Source organism: Mesoplodon mirus (assembly GCF_964341445.2).
Source record: "Mesoplodon mirus genome assembly, chromosome: 5".
Classification (NCBI taxonomy): domain Eukaryota; kingdom Metazoa; phylum Chordata; class Mammalia; order Artiodactyla; family Ziphiidae; genus Mesoplodon; species Mesoplodon mirus.
In genome coordinates this window covers 77,778,800-77,800,494 of record NC_138980.1, presented here as the reverse complement: position 1 = coordinate 77,800,494, position 21,695 = coordinate 77,778,800, and the positions used below count along the sequence as shown (strand labels likewise).

Genomic DNA, 21,695 nt, shown 5'->3' with positions numbered 1-21,695 from the left:
TTATTCATTTGTTTGTTTATTTTAAATTTTGTGTCCTTGAAATAAGAGCTGCTTAAAATAGTTGTGTTCTGGAAGTAAGTAAAACAACAGGTACTTGGAGAAACAATTTACTTGACCTTTTGACCAATACAGCAGGAGACTATAGTTAAAATTTTCAAAATCATTCATATTATCCTTAAATATAATTAATTTACTAAAATCTAGCAAAGGCAGAGTATAGATGAGAAACCCTTTACACTGAAATATGAAAGGATTACATTTAAGAAAAAGAGAGATTCCTAATGTGGGACTATGAAAGAAACACAGCTTAAGCATTACCACAGCTTTGTTTATTTATATCTTGACTAAAATGGAAGCTCTAAAATTAATTAGCAGCTCGTAAAAATTTTCACCAGTCCTTCATACATTTTTCCATGCCTGGGTGGTGAATGTAGTATACACAAGGTCAGTAACTGACAACACTTGTAAAAAATGCACTCATGGATCAAGGTATTATATTTCAAATTTTGTTACATTTTTACCTGACTACACAGGACATTTCTTTAGAGTAGACTAATTTCCTTCAGGCACTGAGCCATGGTAATTTGTGAGATAGCTTTTCTTTCTCTCTCTCTCTCTCTTTCTCTCTTTCAGTAGAAGCTAAAGATACATATCGAGAATATTGTAAACCCAGTATTTTATTTTGTTTATTTTGGCCTGCATTATTGCCTTTACATTTCTACTGTAAAACAGCAATGATTTAGTAAAATGAATAAATGAGCGAGTACATTTGAGTTTATATCTTTTTTTTTCTAATGTCAAAGTTCAAACTGTTCACCTGATCCTTTCATTTCAGGGTAGAATAGATTTTTCTATCACTAACACACACCTACTTTTGTGGCTCTGAGAACGGTTTTTTGCAGGCTCTCAATTTTTTCAGTGATCTTCAGCAGAAAGTGGACTGCAAGAATCATGTAAATTACTTTACCATGTTTTTCATATTTTTTTAAAAAAGGGATTTAAATATACAATGGCACTGGGGAAACACTGGTTCCACCATTTGGGAAAATTTCCCTGAATCCTCTAAAATACAATTTCCTGACCATTGTGTTATGCTAAATAAATAAAAGTCCCCTGGGTCTCAAATATCCATTTCTGTAATTTGGGTGAAACTGGGGCTAGAGGAGTAAAAACTGGGTGAGATGTCAGGAATTAATGGATAATCTTAAATCCCCAGTTCCATGTTCCTTCATCATGATGATGGATTTGAGTCCATTTCATTGTTTGCTAATACTTTGGTCAGAGTGGGCAAATATATGCTCTAGTAGGTCAATTTTGTTTTGTTTTGTTTAAGATTAAAATAGTTTATTTATAGGAAACTGTACTACAAGTAATAACTGAAACATTATATTAGAACTCTTTTACAATTATTTTTTTAAGATCTCAAATCACATGGTTTATCGAATCTTTTATAATTAAATTGTCTGTGCTATATATCCCTGCCTTCTTTAACAAAGACCTAAAAAAGGCCAAATGCTTTATTTTATATAATACTCATAAAAACCTTATGTAGAAAAGACCATTATTATCTCTACTGTAAAGATAAAGGCATTAATTTGCTTGAGATCACACAGTCCCCACATGCTGCTGGAGCACAGACCCTGACATTTGGGCCCCAAATCTTGTACTATTTGCTCCTATGCTCTCTTTTCTCTCCACATTTATTTCCTGAATTGTACTTGAAACTTAAATTGTCATTTCTCTCTACAATTTTCCTCTTGTTCTTGGAATGAAAACTTTAAAAAATAAATTTCTTGTAAAAGAAAGTTAAATTGTAAAGCATTTATACTCCAATAAAGATGTTTTAAAAAATCACATAAAAAAAGTTAAAATGTGACCTGAATATTTCTAATTTTGATTCAAAACCTAGATCACAAGCTAAAGAATATCTTTTTGTTAAATAATTTTCTTTTGGAATATGTATTTTTCACAGACTTCATGTCTGTAATGATGATGCTACCCATAATGCTGTAAATAAAGAACTCTTTCTCCTTCAGGCTTTCATGGAAAACTATGTGTGCAACTTTCCATGAAAACCATTTTATTTAGGTTTAAATTAAGGGAGAGATGTCACTTCAGTAACTCAGTATGAAATATTGCTGTGAGTTGCCTAAGATTGCCAAAGTAGTGCCCAAGTAACTTAATGCATGCATTTTAATAGCGGAAGTCATTTGTGGGAAGAAGCTGAAAGAGTTTAGACTGGCAACTTCTGATAAATACCCTAGAAAGTGATATGTGCTGATTTTGCCTCAAATGTCAGCCCCAGGCTGCTGTTTGGCTGCTCCTCTGGACTTCCTATCATTCTTGCCTGCTGGCCTCACTTTCTTGGATGTGACATTTCCATTCATGAGACACATGGGGGGCTTCTAAAGTCAAAATTGAAAACCCCACTGCTAACCTGGTCCATATGCCCTTCCCAAATGGTTATGAAAGCATAAATGCGTCAGATTTCCATTTTAGATTTTAACTCTTAATATATATGCAAAAAATTTCTAAGCCACTCAAGGCTCTGCCTCCCAAGATAAATGCATCATGAAAAGCAGATTCCTAGTGCAAAGAACTTTTATTATCTATTCATTTGATTACATGTCACTGTCTACCTTCTATGGGGGGTCAGGGAGAAAGAGAGAGAGAGAGAGATAGAAACACAGTGACCCTGTTGGATGTCCTTAGCACACATAGGAAGCAATGGCAAGTTGAGCCAGGCTTTAATTCTCAAAGCTAGTAGTTCCATTTAAATAAAGTTTCCATTATTGTCCCTGTGTTATAAAATTAATACTTTTGTTTCCAGGGGAGAGGGTATGGGGAACTGGGATGAAGGAGGCTGGGGACTAAGATCAGGTTAACTTAGGACGATGAGCTTTAGCAATCTTTGTCCGTGTGCTGGCCTTGCCCAGAATTTAATCCTGTTCTCAAGGAGGAGTTTGGGTTGTTATAGGCTCCATCCCTTCTATTAATATGCCTTAAAAATGAGACTGAATATTGAAGGCTGTTGCCAGGAAAATGCTATGCTTAAGATGAGGTGATGCTTCAATAGCCAAGATATGGAAACAACCCAAGTGTCCATCAACATATGATGGATAAAGAAGATATAATGGAATATTACTCAGCCATAAAAAATGAAAATTTACCATTCGCAACAACATGGATGGAACTAGAAAGAACTATCCTTTCTGAAATTAGTCAGAGAAAGACAAATATTGTATGTTATCACTTATATGTGGAATCTAAAAAATAAAACAAATGAATGTATATGCAAAACAGAAGCAGACTCAGAGATATAGAAAACAAACCAGTGAATATCAGTGGAGAGAGGGAAGGTGGGAGGAGCAAGATAGGTGTATGGTACACAAACTACTATGTATAAAATAGATAAGCAACAGGATATATTGTAGAGCACAGAGAAATATAGCCATTATTTTGCAATAACTTTAAGTGGAGTATAACCTATAAAAATATCGAATCACTATGCTGTATACCTGAAACTAATTTAATATTCTAAGTGAAGTATATATCTCAATTTAAAAAAAAGAGTAGGTAATGCTTAATGCTGTGGGAAAATATAAATAAACTGTAACATGTGCAAAACAAAAACAAACAAGATATGGAAATGTTTGCAGTATCTTTGCTTCTCCTGTATGATTTCTTAATCTGTATTATGAGCTCAAAGCCTTGAGGAAAAGACCTAAGGAGTAATTTAGAAGATGGGAGTCTAGTCCTGTGAGCCAGAGTGGGCTCACTGATCGCTCAGCAGATGCTTCTCTGAAAGGCAGCACACAGGCCTGGGATGAGGGGGGAGGCACCCTAACTGCAGAGTGTCAGGCTCTTTGTTCCCCAATCAGGCATCAAACAACAGTAGGTGGAAACAAGGCTCAGCATGCTAAGCCTTGTGACCTAAGCTGCCTACACAGACATCAATCCTAGTGGAAATGTGAATGAGTCACCCTTTGAGAAATGAAGGGATCAAAAAGAGAGGTAGATATCCCTCCGGAAAATCAGCATATGTGTGTCTGCAAGTATGGTGACCACTACTCACAACAGGAAGAACCAGAAAACGATGCCCATCAGTGAGAAAGTGGATAAACACACTAAGATAAAGCCACATAATAGAATATTATATCCTATTCTAAAGAATGAATTAGAACAACATGCAACTATATAGATGAATCATTTCATTATAATAAAAGCTCCACACAGATCAAAATTTTTAAAAATTTTAAAAACTGAAATAATAACTAACAATAATAAGTAAAATATCTATAGGTGTAATACAACCATCTAAAAAAAGCCAGAAAAATGTAGAACCCGGATACAAAGTGTGGTTGAGGGAGCACCATGATCGATACGGGTTATTATCCTGGCCCTGGCTTTTATTTTTGGTAGTTTCATGGGTGCTTATTACATTATCTAAAGCAACTAAAAAAAGCAGGCTATGACACCCGAACATTGGGAGGACCCTTGGACACAGGGTCTGAAATGACACTGACACCTGGAGGTGGCATCATGGTCCCACATTAGTATGAGGATACAGAAGAGCCAGGCAATGAATGAAGCTCTGGACCAGGTTCAGGTCACAGTGGGTCCACTGGGTGAATGGACCCAGCCAGTATTCACTTCCCAAGACCTCAAATGTCTAATTAGTCAGAACACACCTATTAATTGGCACAACTGGCACAGACAGCGCTTGGCCTGTAGGGCAAGAGCTATTATAGTGAGGAAGGCCAAGTGGAAGCCTCTGAAATTGCTCCACACTTTAAGATAGGGAAGCAAAGAAAAAAAGAAAGCAGGGTTTGGGTGGAATAATAGTGAGATTATGGCATGAAACAAATACTGTGATGAATAAAGTTCTGTGCAACTGAGAGAAAGAGGGAGCATAGATATGTAGGTAGATGTGTGTGTATGTGTGTGTAGAGAGAAAAGAAATCCTGAAATAGACAAATGCAATCACCATAAAGTAGAGCTAGATTGACCTGTTTCCTACTTTAAAAGTCCTAACCTACTTATTTACAAACGAGCAGCCTGTGTTTTGACTCCTGCATCAGCTGTGATTTCACTGGGCCAGGAAGCTCATTTGCAGTTGATGACCAGGATTTTTGCAGCTTTTTGTTTAAAGATGATTTAAGAACATCTTTCTTCACAATACAACTACCACATACACCCTTTAAAATAATACTTATATTTTTGCCAAAAGCAAATTATAATCAGCTTCATTGTATTAACACCCTGACCTCTTCCTCTTTTACAATTAATTTCTCTAGACCTCTGCTATTGACTCCCTTCTGTGAATAAAGACAGAATTAGTTCGATTCCACTTTTCCCTACTGTTGTTCTCCTTCCCCTGCAATTTCAATTCTAAAGTCATAAAGAATGGGTTATTTTAGCACAGTGGTACATAATAAACTTTCATTTTAATAAATAGAAAATATAGCAAAATCTCCACAGCCAGTACCAGGATCACTTAAATGGGTCTAACTCTGGCCTTGCTGGATTGCAGGGCATGACCACAGAATGCAATGAGCAAACAGGTACCCCTGTTGCTGCTGCTGTCTTCATGAGTTTCCCCCTGTAAATACAGTCTATGGGTTGGAGTGTGTGCTGCCCGGTCACCCACCTTTGCTTGCTCAACAGAGCTTGCTGAGAGTGAAAGCTCTGGAATGAATCTAGCAGGTTGGAACCCTGGCTCCATGGTTTCTTAGCCATTAAACCTTGCAAAAGTCACTCAGACTCTCTGTGCCTCAGTCTCTTCTTCTGTAAAGTGGGTTAATAATAGTAACCAACCTCACAGCACTGTATTATGATTTAATAAGAAAACCCATGTAAAGTGGTTTAAGTATAGTCGAGAATAAATTAAGTGCTCCATAAATATTAGCTTTTATTAATATGTTATTTTGGTGCAATTTACCTGCAGGCAGACTCAGACAAAAAATTACTAATAATGCACAATAAAAAGTGTTGTGATAGAGGAATACCTTATTTGTTATGAGAGCAGAAAGTAGATTTGAGTTTAGCAGCATGGGCTTTCTTATTTAAGGGAGAGGGGATTTATGTTTTAACTACAGTGTTGCAAATTTCTTAAGAAGATTTAAAAGATCGTTCTGTGTTTTTTAAATTAATGACCTAAAACGTTTTCCAATGTTTACAGTCCCCTTATTTGAATCTCAATTTTTAATACGTAGTTTTCTTTGAGAGAAATAGTCAATGAATTTATTTATTATTTATTTTAAAGTTAATACACTTTTGGTAATATGAGTAAAAGTAAGTACCTTTCAGTTTAGCACAGACGTTTATTTTCCACGGTTTATCAGAGTTGGAACAGCAGCTAAGGATACTGTGCCAACAACTTTCATGAGTTTCATGAGCATAAGTAAATACATTTGTTGTCACAAATCCCAAACAACTAAATACTGTGGTAATGGAGCAAAGCTGAAGACTCTTCAGAATAAATCACAAACAACTATTTGACATGTAAAGGGCCACTGAAGGGAAACTTTCCAATACAATGATGCTATTTTCCTGCCTTCCATTTAAGCCAGGAAAGAATAAGTAGCTCAAGGAATGTCAGAGAAGGTATAGTCTGGAAGGAGGGATCATGCAAGGACATCTGGTACCTACTTGTGCTTTATCCAAGTGGACTGAAATTCAAAATAACATATTTTATTATAAAAAAGAAAAATGTGGACAGTCTTCTGATATACCATTTCATATTATATTGATATGTTCTGCTTTTCTTCTTCATTTAACTTAAACAGACATTTAGATGAATGAATCTTTGAAAAGAGTAAATAACTGAAACAACTTTCTTTCTGGATGTGAATAAATAGTTTATTCCACCAAAGAATAATTTTGCCCACTGTATGACAGAATTAAGAAAAGATTTTGTAGCCAATCTGGCCCAGGAGAAATAAGACATGACTTTTGTAGACATGAGAGGTTTTATTGAATCTGGGATACTAACTTAGTGATGGGGGAAAATAACTGATTCTTTTACAGACAAACAGAGAGAGAGAAACATATATTCCTTTCTGCTTTGGACTCAGATTCACTGCTCGGACAGTAGCCTATAACTGAACACAAGAAAAAAGAATCCACCTGACTAATGATGTGAAACAAAACAGGCCTCACTGATAGATACAGAGTCACAGGTTTCAAACATTAAATTAGGAGATGAATGCTCCCTTACCATTTTTATTTTACATTTTAGTATAAACTATATATGTTGAAACTTCCAGTAGAACAAGCCTTTTAGGATAAGATTTTAGTTAAGAAGATATCCCAATGAAGAAGCAGAAGACAGCTCTTTCTTTTAAATAGAGAGTGAAGGTTCCTGACCTCAAAAGCATTTCCTGCAGGTGACCAAATAGGGACAATGACACAAAAATCTAAAAATGCTAAACTGCACTTAATGTTTGCGCTCTTGGTCTTTGAATTGCAACCAAAGTAAAATAAGATTATTAAGAAAGTGAAAAAAAAAGTCAGATGAAGGAAAAATTCCCATCATGAAGATCACTGGCCTCTTTCCAAATACAATTTCAACTCTGGCCCCGTATTTTCTTTTCTTTTGGACATTCAACCCAAGTAAAAGAACTTAACTTATTATCTAGCCTGTTCCCGATTAATCAATATAGCTTACGATATATCAGGCACTGTTCCAGGCTCTCTGGTACAGCATGAACCAAGACAGAGTTTTTGTCCGCAATGATCTTACTCAAGTGTTGAAGTGAGATGGTCAATAAACAAATACACATACAAAAAAAATCAATAACACAATTTTTCAAAGTTATTAAGCTGACTTTGCAGTTTCTTGTTAATGCTACCACCACTCCCCTAATGACATATTCAAAGCTCTAGAGTTACCTTTCTTATTTCTGAACAGATCTAGTAACTTACAAACTAAAAAAGATTTCTTTGGAGAATTTCATTGCCATATGAACAGAAATATAAAATGTGCTATAATAGAAATAGGGAGGGCATCATTTGAAACTAAATCTTTTAGTACTTCTATATTTTACATTCATTGTAATCCACATAAAAAATTAAAATCTTACCTATGACAGTTGGTCAAAAGTAATTGCTATCATCATATTTTTATTTAGAACAAACAGTAACTTTAAACTTATGGCAACACTTTTGCATTGATACTACATAAACTATATGTAAACTGACTATAATTCAAAACCTGTAACCGAGTGTAGCAACAGTTTATAGTCTTTCCAGATATATTATGCCACCAATTACACTAAATAATTTTATGTAAGGAAATACCACTTGATCTTTTACATAAAGAAACACTATAACCCAAAGAAAATTGATAATACTCACTTTTAAGACCTATTCAAATAAACATGACTTAGACACAAAGTAAAGGCTTCATAAAACCTTTAGCTTTCAAATTCTAATCACCACTTCCTCCAATCCTACTATTCCCCACCAATCCCAAGCATTAAATCACATAATGTTTTCTGGGCTTTGGTTAAATGGATTTGGCTGCCTGGGCAGGAAATAAGGAAAGAGACGACTGGATTCAGGGCTCCAGGTGGTGCCTACATTACATCAATAGCCCCCTTTCCTAAAGAACATAGACAAGTGCAAATAGAGTTGCACTGACTTTCGCCAAACTGTGTCCTGGTTCTATATGTTGTTTTGACGAAACGTGCTGTAGAAAAGGCTCATTCCAATTCAACTAAGAAGTAGTACATTGTTGGATGATTAATGGAAATGTCACAACCACTCTCATCAATCGGTGGCTGTGCCTTCTCACCTATAATCAAACACTCTCTTTGTTCCTAGGAACTAGTCTCTACCCAATTTTAATGTTTGATATAATTTCATAAGTGAAATAGAAAACTATTTCATTAAGGAAAAAATATAAATGGCTGGATTACTCCCGTTCTCACTACAACATAGAACCTGAGATAACAAATGTAAAATGATCATTGGCTCTTTTTCCAAATCAACCCCATTAATTACACAAACTAATACAAAACTACTCTAAGGTTATTCCTTCACTTTCATATTAAAATAAATAATTACAATTGTGATTAAATCCTCCAAAACTCAAAATGAAGTCATGTTTTTCTTGGATTCAGAGTCAACCATTAGACATGTCCTCAAAATAGAGACCCTTACCTTCACATTTCTGAGTAGTTTCACTCTGCTTGTGACCAGCAGGACATTTGCATTCAAAAGAGCCCACTGTATTGATGCAGTTTCCTCCCTGGCATATCCCAGGAATAGCCTGGCATTCATCAACATCTGTAAGAAGAAAGTATTTTCAATATAGATATCACTGATTTTCAGAATATCTATGTCTATTTGTACATACATATTTCTTGAATGCACAGAAGATGTTCGCTTGTTCTCATGAGAATGAGGTGTGAGGAGTCAGGATCCTTTTGTATGCATGTATTTTTACTTATATAAATGGTGTATGTTAAAGATCTCATTTCGTTTCTTGATTTTTTCTTTTAGAATTTTGTTTCTACAATATTGTTATGTGGGCAACCAATCCCTTGCTTTGATTTGCTGCAGAACACTTAGTGTGTTTACTCTCCCGGCAATGGGCACTCAGCATCCTCCAACTTCTCACCACCTCAGGTGAACAAACAGATAATATGACTAGACCTACATCTATTGAAGTAATTTAATTCATAGTTTAAAATCTTTCCCCAAAGAAAACTTCAGGTCTAGGTGGCTTTGCTGTTAAATTCTTTCAAACATTTAAGAAAGAAACAATACCAGTTGTACACAAATTCATACAGAAAAGAGAAGACACTGCCCAACCCATTTTATTGAGCTGGCATCACCCTGAAACCAAAGCCAGACAAAGACATCATAAGAAGGAAAACAAGAGAAGAATATCTTTTTGGAATAGGCACACAAAAATTATGAGCAAGTCAACTTTAGCAATATATAAAAAAGTTAATACATCATGACTAAGTGGAGTTTATCCCAGGAACTAGGTTGTATCAACATTCAAGCATAAATCAATTCATCATATTAACAGATTAAGGAAAAGAAAACATATGAGTATATCATAGATGTGAAAAAAGCAATGACAGAGTTCAACACTCATTCATTGTTTTAAAAATCTTGGTAAACCAGAAATACATGGGAATCTCCTCAACCTGATAAAGGGCCTGTGCAAAAAAACTAGAGCTAATATATTATAGGAGATTGGGAAAAATTCTTTTATTTAGAGTTTCTGAATCTTTCATTTTATATCTATGTAAATTTGCCTTAATTTCTCTTTGTGTAAAAGGTAATTCAGTATATTGTTATGATGAACACTGTATAAAAAGGAAATATAATATATAAGCTTATGCAAATTTACATTACCTAGTCAAACTGACAGGCCAACATAACAGATTTATTAATATTACATATTTAATTACATAATAACATATACTCATTGTAATAAACATTAAAGATGCAGAAAAATAGAAAATTAAAGAGATAGCCATTGATATAAGTTAGTAGTCTGTTCTTTTAGACTTATTCATACACACATTCAGAGTGGTGGTCCATTTATTTCACAAGAATAAGATCACACTGTATGTGTTGTTCTGCACCGTTTTTTTTCCATTAAAATATTTTGTGGATATATTTCTATGTCAGTATCTATTTATCCTATTTTTTTTTGGTAAGCCCACAAGTTTGGTGTATCTTAGTGTGTAAATTAGGGAATTTAAGTTTACAAAAGAGCTTAGCATCCTTATTATTTCTTCCTCACTTTAACTATCTGTCTATAAAACTAATTACAATAGTCCAAAGTATTTTTATCCTGAAATTAACGTAGATATCATTGTCTTATTAAAGGATAGCTGATCCAAACAGAAAGCAACTAGAATGAAATACATGACAGGGGGTTTATATCCTGAACAGTTTAATTTACATTTCAAACTGTATTATTTTAAAAATGTACTACATTTCCACCCTCATTACAGTGTGGTATAAAACATCCCTAGAAACCTCTTTTCCTGGCAGATAAATCAGAGAAAGAATATCTCAGTATAAGCTAAAAAATGAGGCCAAACCTATAAATCCCTTAATACTATTCATAAAAGCTTTGACTACATATTTAGTCGATTCAGTAATTTTTCAAAGGAAAAAGCAATCTGACTTTACAGGGTTTATTTTGTAATTGCCTAAAAAGTACTTTCCGAGAAAAAAATAAACTTTTATTTTTGAAATACCCTAGAGTGAGCAGCTATACAGAATTAATTTCTTTTGGGTAGATCAAGTTAATCACTAAAATAAAAAAGAAAATTTTAAAGAAATCTTATAGAAATAATCAACATGAACCTAGAAGCACACATGAGTGCTCCCTATAAAAACAAAAGAAGCCAGCCTCAGACCTCCAAATTATGCAAGAGTTTCTGCATCTTCCAAGTGCTAGCATAAGGAACTACTAACGTCTGATTAGTTTTCCACTGTCCAAGTTATACAGATGGGTTTCTGTTCCTCCCTTCAATTCAGGCACAAACTTACTATTTCTTTAAATGCTGGATAACTTCAAATCACATGTAAGGATTTTACAGAATAAAATTGAATCTTTTGAAACTTAAACCTTATATAATCCCTTCAGTCTATGTCTACTAAGGTTATAAATAATGTAACAAAGCAATAGTAAGTCTAGTTTATGAACTCATTTAGTCTCCAACTTCTTCAAATAAACTTGCCCTAAGAGATTAAACTGATTTTATTATATAAATTAGCATTAGATGGTATATTATTTTTAGTTGAGATTAAAATGTGAAAAAATATGTGCCAGTGCTACAGGCATATAAAAATGGTTCATTTAATTTATATCTGTGGGAACTAAGGACCAATTCCTATTACTGTATTAATAGTGCATGATTTTTTAACTTGGCCTGTCCCCAAATTAGATACATTTTTAAAATTTAAGTTCTTATTCTACACTCCACAGATATTCATTCATAGTACTTCTACTTCTACAAAAACAAATGCCAATCTTTAAGTACAACAATTGAAGAATAGGTCTGTCTCTGACTGGAGCCTAAGACATACAGGGTGTCTTGGCAACCGTTCAATGTGGTTTGATTTGGCCAGAATACCTATTCATGTATTCACGAAATTCCAATGTTGAATAAATGATCATCCTAACAAGCAAATATTGGTAACTTACTACCTGTAGGACTCCGAACTAAAAAAAAAAACAGAGCATGGTTCTGTCTCTATCTTCCTTATCTCAACAAATGTCATCATTGTTTATCCCGATGTCAAAGTCAGAAACCTAAGAGATAAACTCGGCATCCTCTCACTTGTCTCACTTCATTCCATCAGTAACAAGTGCTTACTTCCCAGATATATCTCAAATCTTGGCCCTCTGCCTCTATTCTGGTCTCAACCTCCATGATATATCACCTGTACTGCTGCAGGAAACTTCTAACTGTTTTTTTTTGCTTCCACTCTGGCCCCCCAGAGTTGATTCTTTACAGAGCAACTAAAGTACTTTTATTTACATATGTGTAAATCAAAGACAGAAGTCTGTAGACACTGCCATACTGTTTTCTGGTCTATGAGTTGTTCTACAGAAGTTTGAGACCAGTTAGGATATTCCCTTTAACAAAGATATTTGCTTATTCTGTCTTATCATGTCCACAAATTTTTCCTTATCTTCTCTTTCTTATTGAACTTTTGTGCCTTCCAATCTGCAAACTGAAGCTTTTATCTCTTTTAGAAATTTTTTCAATATTATATTTATGCTTTTTTTCAGTTCCTTTCTTCAGCTTTCTTTACAACCTTTCTGCTGACTTCACTACCTTTCTGCTTCTTTACAATCATTATTTATTGTCCTCAGACATTGTGATTTGTGATTTCCTCAAGGTTAACCTTTGTCATTGAATTTTTTCAGTTTTATGTATGTTTGTATGTGTATGTGTAACATTTGCCTTTCATTAGGTAAAGTTTCAAGTCCTTCTTCAGTTTCTTGAGTGCTACCAATGCACTATCTCTGATTGTCCTTTCTGAACTCTTAACAATGCTTCTTTGAGCACCTGTTAAGAGAAGAACCATATTATTTTTCACTTCCTTGAGATAAAAGAGTATATGAACTTTGTGTTTATTTAGGTAATTCTTCCATGAAGCATGTTCCTCTGCCTTTTCCTTATGTTACTTCTCTCTTTTTTAAGCTTTTATATGTAAGCCTTTTCTCTTTAGTACTCACCTTTAAATGGGGCATTTCCTGCTGAAGCAAAAGTGGAGAAAGCCAAGAAGAAACAGGTTGATTTGAGAACTTCTATAGGGACTCCTGCAGCTTCTTACCAAACTCTCTCCACTTTCTTTTCCTCCTGGGTATTAATTTTAAACTTTCAGGTAGTGGTGTAGCTCCCACCTCTGCCCTTTCAGATACAGACTCTGCAAGCTGCTCACTAGTGGCTCCCAAATCCTCTTTTCCTTCCCCCTCCTTTACCTAAAGGAGCGTCTCTGGGTTGGAAGGCTGGCTAGAGGATATTAGAAATGGCTTGCCACCAAAGACTCTCTTTCCATATGCCTTCAGTTACTCTGAGGGCCTGCAGTAGAATACCTCTCTTATGGGGATATACTCCTCCTCTCCAAGAGCCCGTCCACAACCACTCAACAGCCTTTCAGGATGCTAATGCTCATAGCAAACACAAAGAAGATTCTCCCTGTCCCCATGACCTCCCAACAACTGCCATGTATCCATCACTACTCTGACCTGGAGGGTGCAGAGTTTTATTTTAGAAGGGCTTGTTCTCTATTATTCCTTTCCTTGTTAGTTTTTGTTGAGTTAGAAGAAGGGCAATATCCTGCTATTTTCAATACGAGTTTCTATAATTGACTATGCTTTAGGTAAATTTTTTGGATTGTTTAGGGATGACTTGTGTTCACATAGTGTGAACTACAGTTAAACTTTGCAATGATCTGGATAACTTGGTCAATGCAGACAGCCAAGATAAATTCGTGTTTAATAATTTATACTAATCAGATGAACCAAATCTCCTTTTCATTTTGTGCTATACAGAAGGCCTGCAAATAACATTCTACTGAGAGCATCTTCCTCTCAGGATAGACCTGAGGAACTAGCCATGCCTGCCTGGTTTCAGATAAGATTCAACTTCTCTACATGATTCATGTGCAGTCTGATTGAAGGATTAAATATTTCTGAATACTAATCCCATTTGACAAGAACAGGTATGAATACTTGTTTTGCAGGGACTGACTCAGGGTCTATACTGCTCTTTCTTTATTTAAGTCCCTGTCTTATGTCCTAGGTAGGTCCTGACTCTGTCACATATGTCAGAATTTCCATGCCTCTCACACTGCTTGGAATGGAGCAGAGGCCCAGCATCAGTCTATTACTATTGTCTATAATAAAGCAAAAGCTGGATTTAAATAAGCAAATTTCTTCTGCCATACTTCCAGTTTTGAAACATCTGGAGTAGTTTAAAAGCCTAATTTCTAAAAATCAAGCAACATAAATTAATAATTATACAAATTTTAATATATATTTTTTTTTTTTTTTTTTTTTTTGGTACGCGGGCCTCTCACTGTTGTGGCCTCTCCCATTGCGGAGCACAGGCTCTGGACGCGCAGGCTCAGCGGCCATGGCTCACGGGCCCAGCCGCTCTGCGGCATGTGGGATCTTCCCGGACCGGGGCACGAACCCGTATTCCCTGCATTGGCAGGCGGACTCTCAACCACTGCGCCACCAGGGAAGCCCTAATATATTTTTTAAAATTTTAAATATACTCTATTTGAAAATCTAAAAGACCCAAAGTCAAGTACTATTCTTAAATAAATTACCCTTCTAATTAGAGTGAATGTGTAAGATAGTAAAGATTTTAAAAGAAGAACCTATTTGTAAAAAAATAATACAACATATGCACGTGACAGTTTATGACATATTTATTTAAAGTTTGTAGATATTCTTGGAAAAGAGCTTAATGCCACTTTTATTACCTTTAATTCACTCATTTTTATGCTAGCTTAAATTTTAAGGCTTATGTGAGCCAACTTTAGTCCTTCAGTGTTTAATAAAATGAAGAATGTACAAGACTAAATGTAGATTAGACTTAGGCATAAGGGCTAGAACTGAAATGCTCTATATATGAAAGAAGTCAAGAATCATTATGATTGACCTCATAGTATCCTAGGAAGGTATACTCTTCTGACACTGCTTATTTGAGTACAGAAAGTCTTGACAGCAACAGTGAAACGTAAAAAAATTTACTAGTTTCCTCACAGCTTAGTTTTTTTGGGTTTTTTTTTGCTGTTCGCGGGCCTCTCACTGTTGTGGCCTCTCCCGTCGCGGAGCACAGGCTCCGGACGTGCAGGCTCAGCGGCCATGGCTCACGGGCTCAGCCGCTCCGTGGCATGTAGGGTCTTCCAGGACCGGGGCACGAACCCGTGTCCCCTGCATCGGCAGGCTGACTCTCAACCACTGCACCACCAGGCAAGTCCCACAGCTTAGTTTTTTTTAAGTATCATCTTAATTTTCTGTTGGCCCTCATTTTTCACATTTATTTGGTTTACTACAAGACCTTATTTCATCCCCTCCTAAGCCATAGATAAAGTAATTCACTAATTGCATCAGCTACAGGATAATTTTATGTTTAGAACTTCAGAAATGTCCTCCCTTGGCTAATATAAACCATGTTTTAAAACCAATATTAAACTGGCTATCATCTACACAGCTGAAATTTATTTTTAACTCCACAAAAATTTTCAGTTACCCTATAAAAAAGATCACTATTATAAAAAAAGTATGACATGTGTGTATCATGTTTTATTATCTTATTTTTTTACGCCCTATTATCTTCCAAATTAATTTGGCAGAGTATTTGGGAAACAGTCTAGGAATTTAAAGGAAAAAGTGAAATCACAGTAAGATGGAGTCTTAAAATAGCCTGAACTGAGGATTAGTGTTTAATTGAGAACTTTCTGACGATGCCATGATTCTGAAATAAAGCAGAACTTTTTCAACTTTTCCAGACCTTTTAACAATGTGGCAAATTTCATTTTGCTCCTGTAGCTGTATTAATCCATTATACTCTTGGGCAAATGGAGCCCAAAACTTATCTCTACTACATAAACAAATTCAAACAAATAAGCCTTCAGACATTACTCAATCCTGAAGGACATTCAGGAAGTTTGAGATCAGATCACACACTTTTCGTAATTGTGTTCAGAAAAACTAGGCCTCTCTGACAAAATACGAAGGTAAAGAAGCCTAAGTACAAATATAGAAGACGAAGAGAGTCAATAATTTGCGATGTTTTGGCTGAAGTTGAGGGCTTTTCTCAACCTGGACTATTTCTACGAAACAGTGGTTTTGGGAAGTATTTTAATATCAATTCCATTTATTAATTCAAGAGATATTTACTGAGTATCTACTGCATGTTAGAATGCCTCAGACACATTAATGAATAAAACAGATTTCTGCCCAAATGGAGCTTACATTCTATCTGGGGGACAGTAAAAGCAATAAAGACCATAAGCAAGTGCGTTAGAAGGTGATAAGTGCTAGAGAATAAACAAAAATTATTACTCTGGTAAATCTAGTCAGTAATAATCTAGTAGATCTATACAGTGTTTTATCTTTAATAGTAATCCATTAAATTACATAAATTATACAGTAATCTATATCTAATCTAGGAATTCTATGTAGTATGGTAAATACTATATACTATATAGTACAGTGTATCTTTTATAGAAAAAACTTGCTTTATCAGGAACGTTATTATCCATAGACAGTGACAGATTCTCCCAGCACACTGAAAGGAGCCCAGACACATGGGTGACTCTGTACACACAGGCTGAAGGCTAACTCACCTTGGCAAGCTCCAGTGCGGATGTTGGGGATGAAGCCCCGCCGGCAGGGCTGAGGCTGGGCGGGACACATCTCACAGGGGTGGCCCCAGGCCCGTCCAATGGTGGCACAGCACAGAGTCTTTGTGCAGACAATGCCTGTCAGCTGCCCTTGGCACATCTGGTTGTTGACCTGAGTGAAACATGGGCCTGTCCTGTAATCTGGAATGTGAAAGAAGACAGAAAGACAGGTTTTATGATCACACACCAATCTTACACCAGGACCTCCAAATACATAAAACAGAGACTCTTCTGATGAAAACATCGTGCGACCAAAGGCCAATGTGTTTGATTTTGAAAATTCATAATTTTTCAATATTGAGAAGTGCATTACAAGAGTTCAATGTATTCTACCCTAGACACTGTAAATAGATGGCTCAAGGGCTGTGTCTGGGACACAGATGTGTTTTCTTGGCCGCCTAATGTTTTAAAAGAATTTAAATGAGTAGCCAACATTTTTAAATGGGGAAATTTCACATGAAATTTATATTTCTGGCTTTTCTTAAAAAGTTGGAAGTTCACGGGCTTCCCTGGTGGCGCAGTGGTTGAGAGTCCACCTGCTGATGCAGGGGACACGGGTTCGTGCCCCGGCCCAGGAGGATCCCACGTGCCGTGGAGCAGCTGGGCCTGTGAGCCATGGCCGCTGAGCCTGAGCATCCGGAGCCTGTGCTCCGCAACGGGAGAGGCCACAGCAGTGAGAGGCCCACATACAGCAAAAAAAAAAAAAAAAAAAAAAAAAAAAAAAAAAGTTGGAAGTTCTGGCCATGCTAGGCCTGACATGTTGCATGGCAGTGGTGGAGTGAAGTGCGTCCCCTCTATGACACCACCACCACAGCCACCCAGCCCTCTCCACTCACTGGTGTGCACCACCTGTGACCTGATGGCACCTGCTTTAATGACTCCTCTTTACCTAGAAAAATTTCTTCTTTGACTAGGTGGTCAAGAGTTCAGAAAATCAAAACAGAACCAATGAAGATATACCCTTCCATATCACATCTATATTTGGGCAGTCCAGATTGTCTATAATCATTTAGTTCTAACAATTGATTTGTTTCCTTGTCAGTCTGTTTAGTTCTATGTGTAGCTCAGCTTGGAAGACAGTACTAATAAGGCCCATGGTCATGGATTCTTTCCAAGTTAATGTTATATGATCTCTATTCTCTAGAAGATGATTGTACAATTGTCCAGCTTGGTTATGATGATGATAAAAATGTTAGCAAATGTGTGTCACTTATGATTTACACGCAGACTCTTCTATGAATATTAAGGACAGCTATTATGACCCTTGGGTCACAAAGTGGTTCATGGACCAGCAACATATGCATCACTCAGAAGCTGGTTAGAAATGCAGACTCAGGCCTCATACCAGACACAATGACTTAGAATATGCATTTAACAAGATATTTAGGAGATCCATACACACCTTAAAGTTTAAGAAGGACTGATCCAGACTACAAGCAACTTGAAAGCTGGGCATTTCTATTATATCTCTCTTCCTGCTATAATTTACTTAAATGACTCTTTAAGATGATCAGTATATGTATACTATTTTAAGCAGAACTGAATTATTAATGGATTTTTAAGTTGTTGCTTGTGTTTTGAAAGACAGAAAATCAGAGAAAAGTCAGTTTCCTGAAGACTGACCAATTAAATGATTAACATTTGTTATAAAATTACAACAGAAATATGTGAAAAAGTTTTTCCCCCGTTTACAGAGATTTGTACGCATGCAGTTTATTAACTCTTGGGAATGTAAGAAGATAGTCAGGATTTCCTGATAAGCCTTAATGTGAATGACATAATTCCATCTGAAGGGGAAAGCCAGAACAAGTTTATTTCAGATTTTTGTAAGAACAAAACAATGTTACATTCAATGGAAGAACAGTCAATAATGTTGGTAAGATTTTTATGAAAAACTGTTACTGGGAAATATCAAACTTGGATATAATTTAACAGTCAAAATGCTAAATAAGAACAACTTAGATATCATCTAAATGCTACAGTATGACAAAAATACACCTTAGAGCCACATAAAATTTCTGTTTTTTAGTGAAGAATGAGGCTTTGTCAGATAGAAGAACGTTTTAAAAGCTCAATATAAAGGGAAAAAATCTAAAATAGGTAACTTTTTTAGCAAGCTGGTTTAACATTCTGTTACTCTGCAGCTGAACTTCAACAAAAATAGCTCATTTTAATCCATTACACAAGAACAGCAGATGTGCTGGCTGCAAATCACGTTTTTGAAGAAGACAATCTTTGTATTATACATGTAGATATGTCAACCTTGTAAAGAAGCATGCTTCCCATACCACAAATTGTCAGGTCATAAATTTTTTAAACCTACTCTATTGTCCTTCAGGCAACATGTTATTTTGCCATTTTAAATAAATATTAGACTTACGATAAACTGTATCACGTTCTGAACAAGTAGGGAAAAGCCTACTTTTCACCAAGTCTCTTTTTCTGTTTTTTTTTTTTATAGATTCATGTATATATACCTACATTCACATTCTGTACCCTTTTAGGATTCCCAGAGAGAAGCCTGCATAGCCTCTCTCATAATCTCATTCTTAAGTAAGCCAGTTTGTCAGGAAATGCCTTCCTTCTAACTACAGCACCTTCTTAAAATTATGTCCTCTTAGTCTGATCTTCTTGGAGAAGAGGACTATCTGGACAAGGATAGCTGTTTGTCCCTGCAAATGACCTTTCATGTTAAAGGCCTTGATTAAGCCAACCCCAGACTCCCCTTCCTGGGAACAGAGTTTACCATTCCTTATTTCTTCTACCTATATTTCCCTTCATTAAGACTGTGCTTCAGAATCTATTTTCTTACATGGTTACACTTTGCTTTCTGGTTGGCAAGTGCTTACCTTAAAATTGAAACTTACAATGTAACCTATTTATTCCAGAATTACTCACATGTAAAATGTGAACAAATATTAGATACTGAAAAGAGATTTAAATTTCCTGATCAGATTAAAAAACATTCTGTCCCAGACATTACTAGCATTGTAATTATGGTCAAAGAGTACTAAGAGACCTTAATTAAATGTTATGATTGGCCATACACTCATCATGTTTTCACTTCGGGTAAAATATTATTGTATACCATGCTAACCATTCATAGGTCAGGACACACTTGCAGTGTGTAAACAAAGGATAAAAGGAGTGAACTGCTTAACACGTGGTATGCTGGAACCAGTGGGTTGGAAACAGATATTTTCCTCATTACTATATGACCAAGAAAATTTTGTTAAAAATTATCCTGTGCAACACAAATAGTGCTATTTTGATTTTCAAATATCTAACTGCAATACGGCATAGTAATTGGCTTTATATAATTTCACTTTTTTTCACATGAAGCAATTGGTACAATTAGCAAACTCATCAAAAACTTAAATTCATTAAGGTATAACTTATACATCATATATTCATCTGTTTTAAATGTACAATTCAATGATTTTTCATAAATTTTATTGAATTGTGCAACCATCACCACAATCCAACTTTAGGACATTTGCATCACCCCAAAAAGATTCCTTGTGCTCATTCCCAGCCCCCAGCAACCACTAATCTTTCTGTCACTATAAATCTGCTTTTTCTGGACAATTTCATAGAAATGGAATCATAGGATGGGGATCTTTTTTGTCTGGCTTCTTTTGGTTAGCATAACGTTCTTGAGGATCATCCATGCCATGGCATGGGTCAGTACTTCAATCCTTTTTACTGCTGAATACTATTCCACTCTATGGATATACCACATCTGATAACCAACCAGTGGCCTTTTGCTGGGCCGTATAGTGAGCACATGTTTAACTTTTAAAGAAACTGTCAAACTGTTTTCCAAAATGACCTCATGGTTCTATATTCCTACCAGTAATGAGTGAGAGTTCCAATTCCTCCACATCCATGCTAATATTTTCTAGTTTCTATCTTTATTATTATAGCCTATGTTACCCTTTAAATAAATATAATTGAATATAGTTGGGAATTTTGCTATATTTCACAAGTCCTCTTAATATAACTAGAGATGTTAAACAGTGATAGCTAACCAAAGATGAGCATTATTGTCATATGGACCAGAAAACCTTTGCAGAGGTTCCCAGAAGGTAAAGACAAAAACAGGTCTGCTGGGGATTTGGGACTGAGGGAGAATTTTTTTTTCTTATTTATTCTTTTTGTTTTGTTTTGTGGAAGAGACGAGGATTAGTAAAAGTCAATGGGAGACGCAAGAGGGAAAGGATGTGGGAACAGATGTATATGTATGATTGATTCACTTTGTTATAAAGCAGAAACTAATAAAAAAAATAGCAAAAAAAAAAAGTCAATGGGAATGACCCAGTTGAAAGGGAGGGTTTCTGATTACCATAGAGAATAATAATTTCTAGTATAAGACCCCTAAGGAGTCAGGCTGAGAGTGAAGCCAGAATTTGTGTGGAGTTATCCTTAGACAGAAGAAGACAAGCACTGTTCTTGTAACCTGAGGGAGGAATGGCAGGATGCACAAAGATGTAGGCATGTTTATATAGTAGAGGAAAATGAGCAATGTCCTCTCAGATACCTTCTCTTTTCTTTGTAAAACAGGAGGTGGGACAGTAGGTCTTTGGCAGAGGTTGGCTGGGGTGTCAGATCTTGGAGGCTAACTGAGATGGACACTGCAGATACCAAGAAAGGGAGCTGACCTGAGAATCCAGCAGATTCCCAGGTGACAACAGCACCTCTCTATGGTGGAAGAATAAGATGAACTTATAATGGGACCCATCTGTCTGTTTTGTGACTTTTTCCAACAGCTCTAGGCAGCTGAG

At 35.9% G+C, this 21,695-nt stretch overlaps 1 protein-coding gene across 1 annotated transcript in view; it reads right to left on the bottom strand.

Annotated features, from left to right (window-relative positions):
- FBN2 (fibrillin 2) overlaps positions 1-21,695 on the bottom strand; it is a 228,716-nt gene that overhangs the window by 142,242 nt on the left and 64,779 nt on the right. The window contains exons 6-7 of the mRNA XM_082621174.1: positions 16,855-17,052; positions 9,166-9,291 (exon numbers count right to left, since the gene is read on the bottom strand). Coding sequence (XP_082477300.1) covers positions 9,166-9,291; positions 16,855-17,052 — 324 coding nt within the window. The remainder of the gene's footprint in view (positions 1-9,165; positions 9,292-16,854; positions 17,053-21,695) is intronic.